The sequence below is a fragment of the Penaeus monodon genome, chromosome 34 (genome assembly GCF_015228065.2).
Source record: "Penaeus monodon isolate SGIC_2016 chromosome 34, NSTDA_Pmon_1, whole genome shotgun sequence".
NCBI lineage: Eukaryota > Metazoa > Arthropoda > Malacostraca > Decapoda > Penaeidae > Penaeus > Penaeus monodon.
In genome coordinates, this window is record NC_051419.1 from 14,521,622 (window position 1) to 14,521,925 (window position 304).

Here is a 304-nt window from a genome sequence, read left to right on the forward strand (position 1 = left end):
GTCCACAGGTAAACAACCAATTCTTTACTTACATTAACAAAGAACGGAATGACTAGCACAACCACCGCCACGCGAACTTGAGGATCGGTTATGGGGGCCAGGATGAGATCCCTGACACTGGACCAGAAATGGAAGGCTAAAAGGCCAGTAATAAACACCTTCTCCACCACCATGATGCCCACATACAGCGCGCACTGGTGACCCCATGCGCGAATGGATGGAGGGCGACCTGTAATATTTTTATATTAAACTGAGATTGAAAGCTGGTGTAAAAAAGGCGGATTGTAAAAACATGCTCAAGTAT

General features: G+C 46.1%; 1 protein-coding gene across 1 annotated transcript in view; it reads right to left on the reverse strand.

The window, feature by feature from the left end:
* Nucleotides 1-304, reverse strand: part of LOC119594829 (store-operated calcium entry regulator STIMATE-like) — a gene marked incomplete at its 3' end in the record, with an annotated part of 24,297 nt that overhangs the window by 7,564 nt on the left and 16,429 nt on the right. The window contains 1 exon segment of the mRNA XM_037943915.1: nucleotides 33-229. Within this exon segment, the coding sequence (XP_037799843.1) occupies nucleotides 33-229 (197 nt within the window).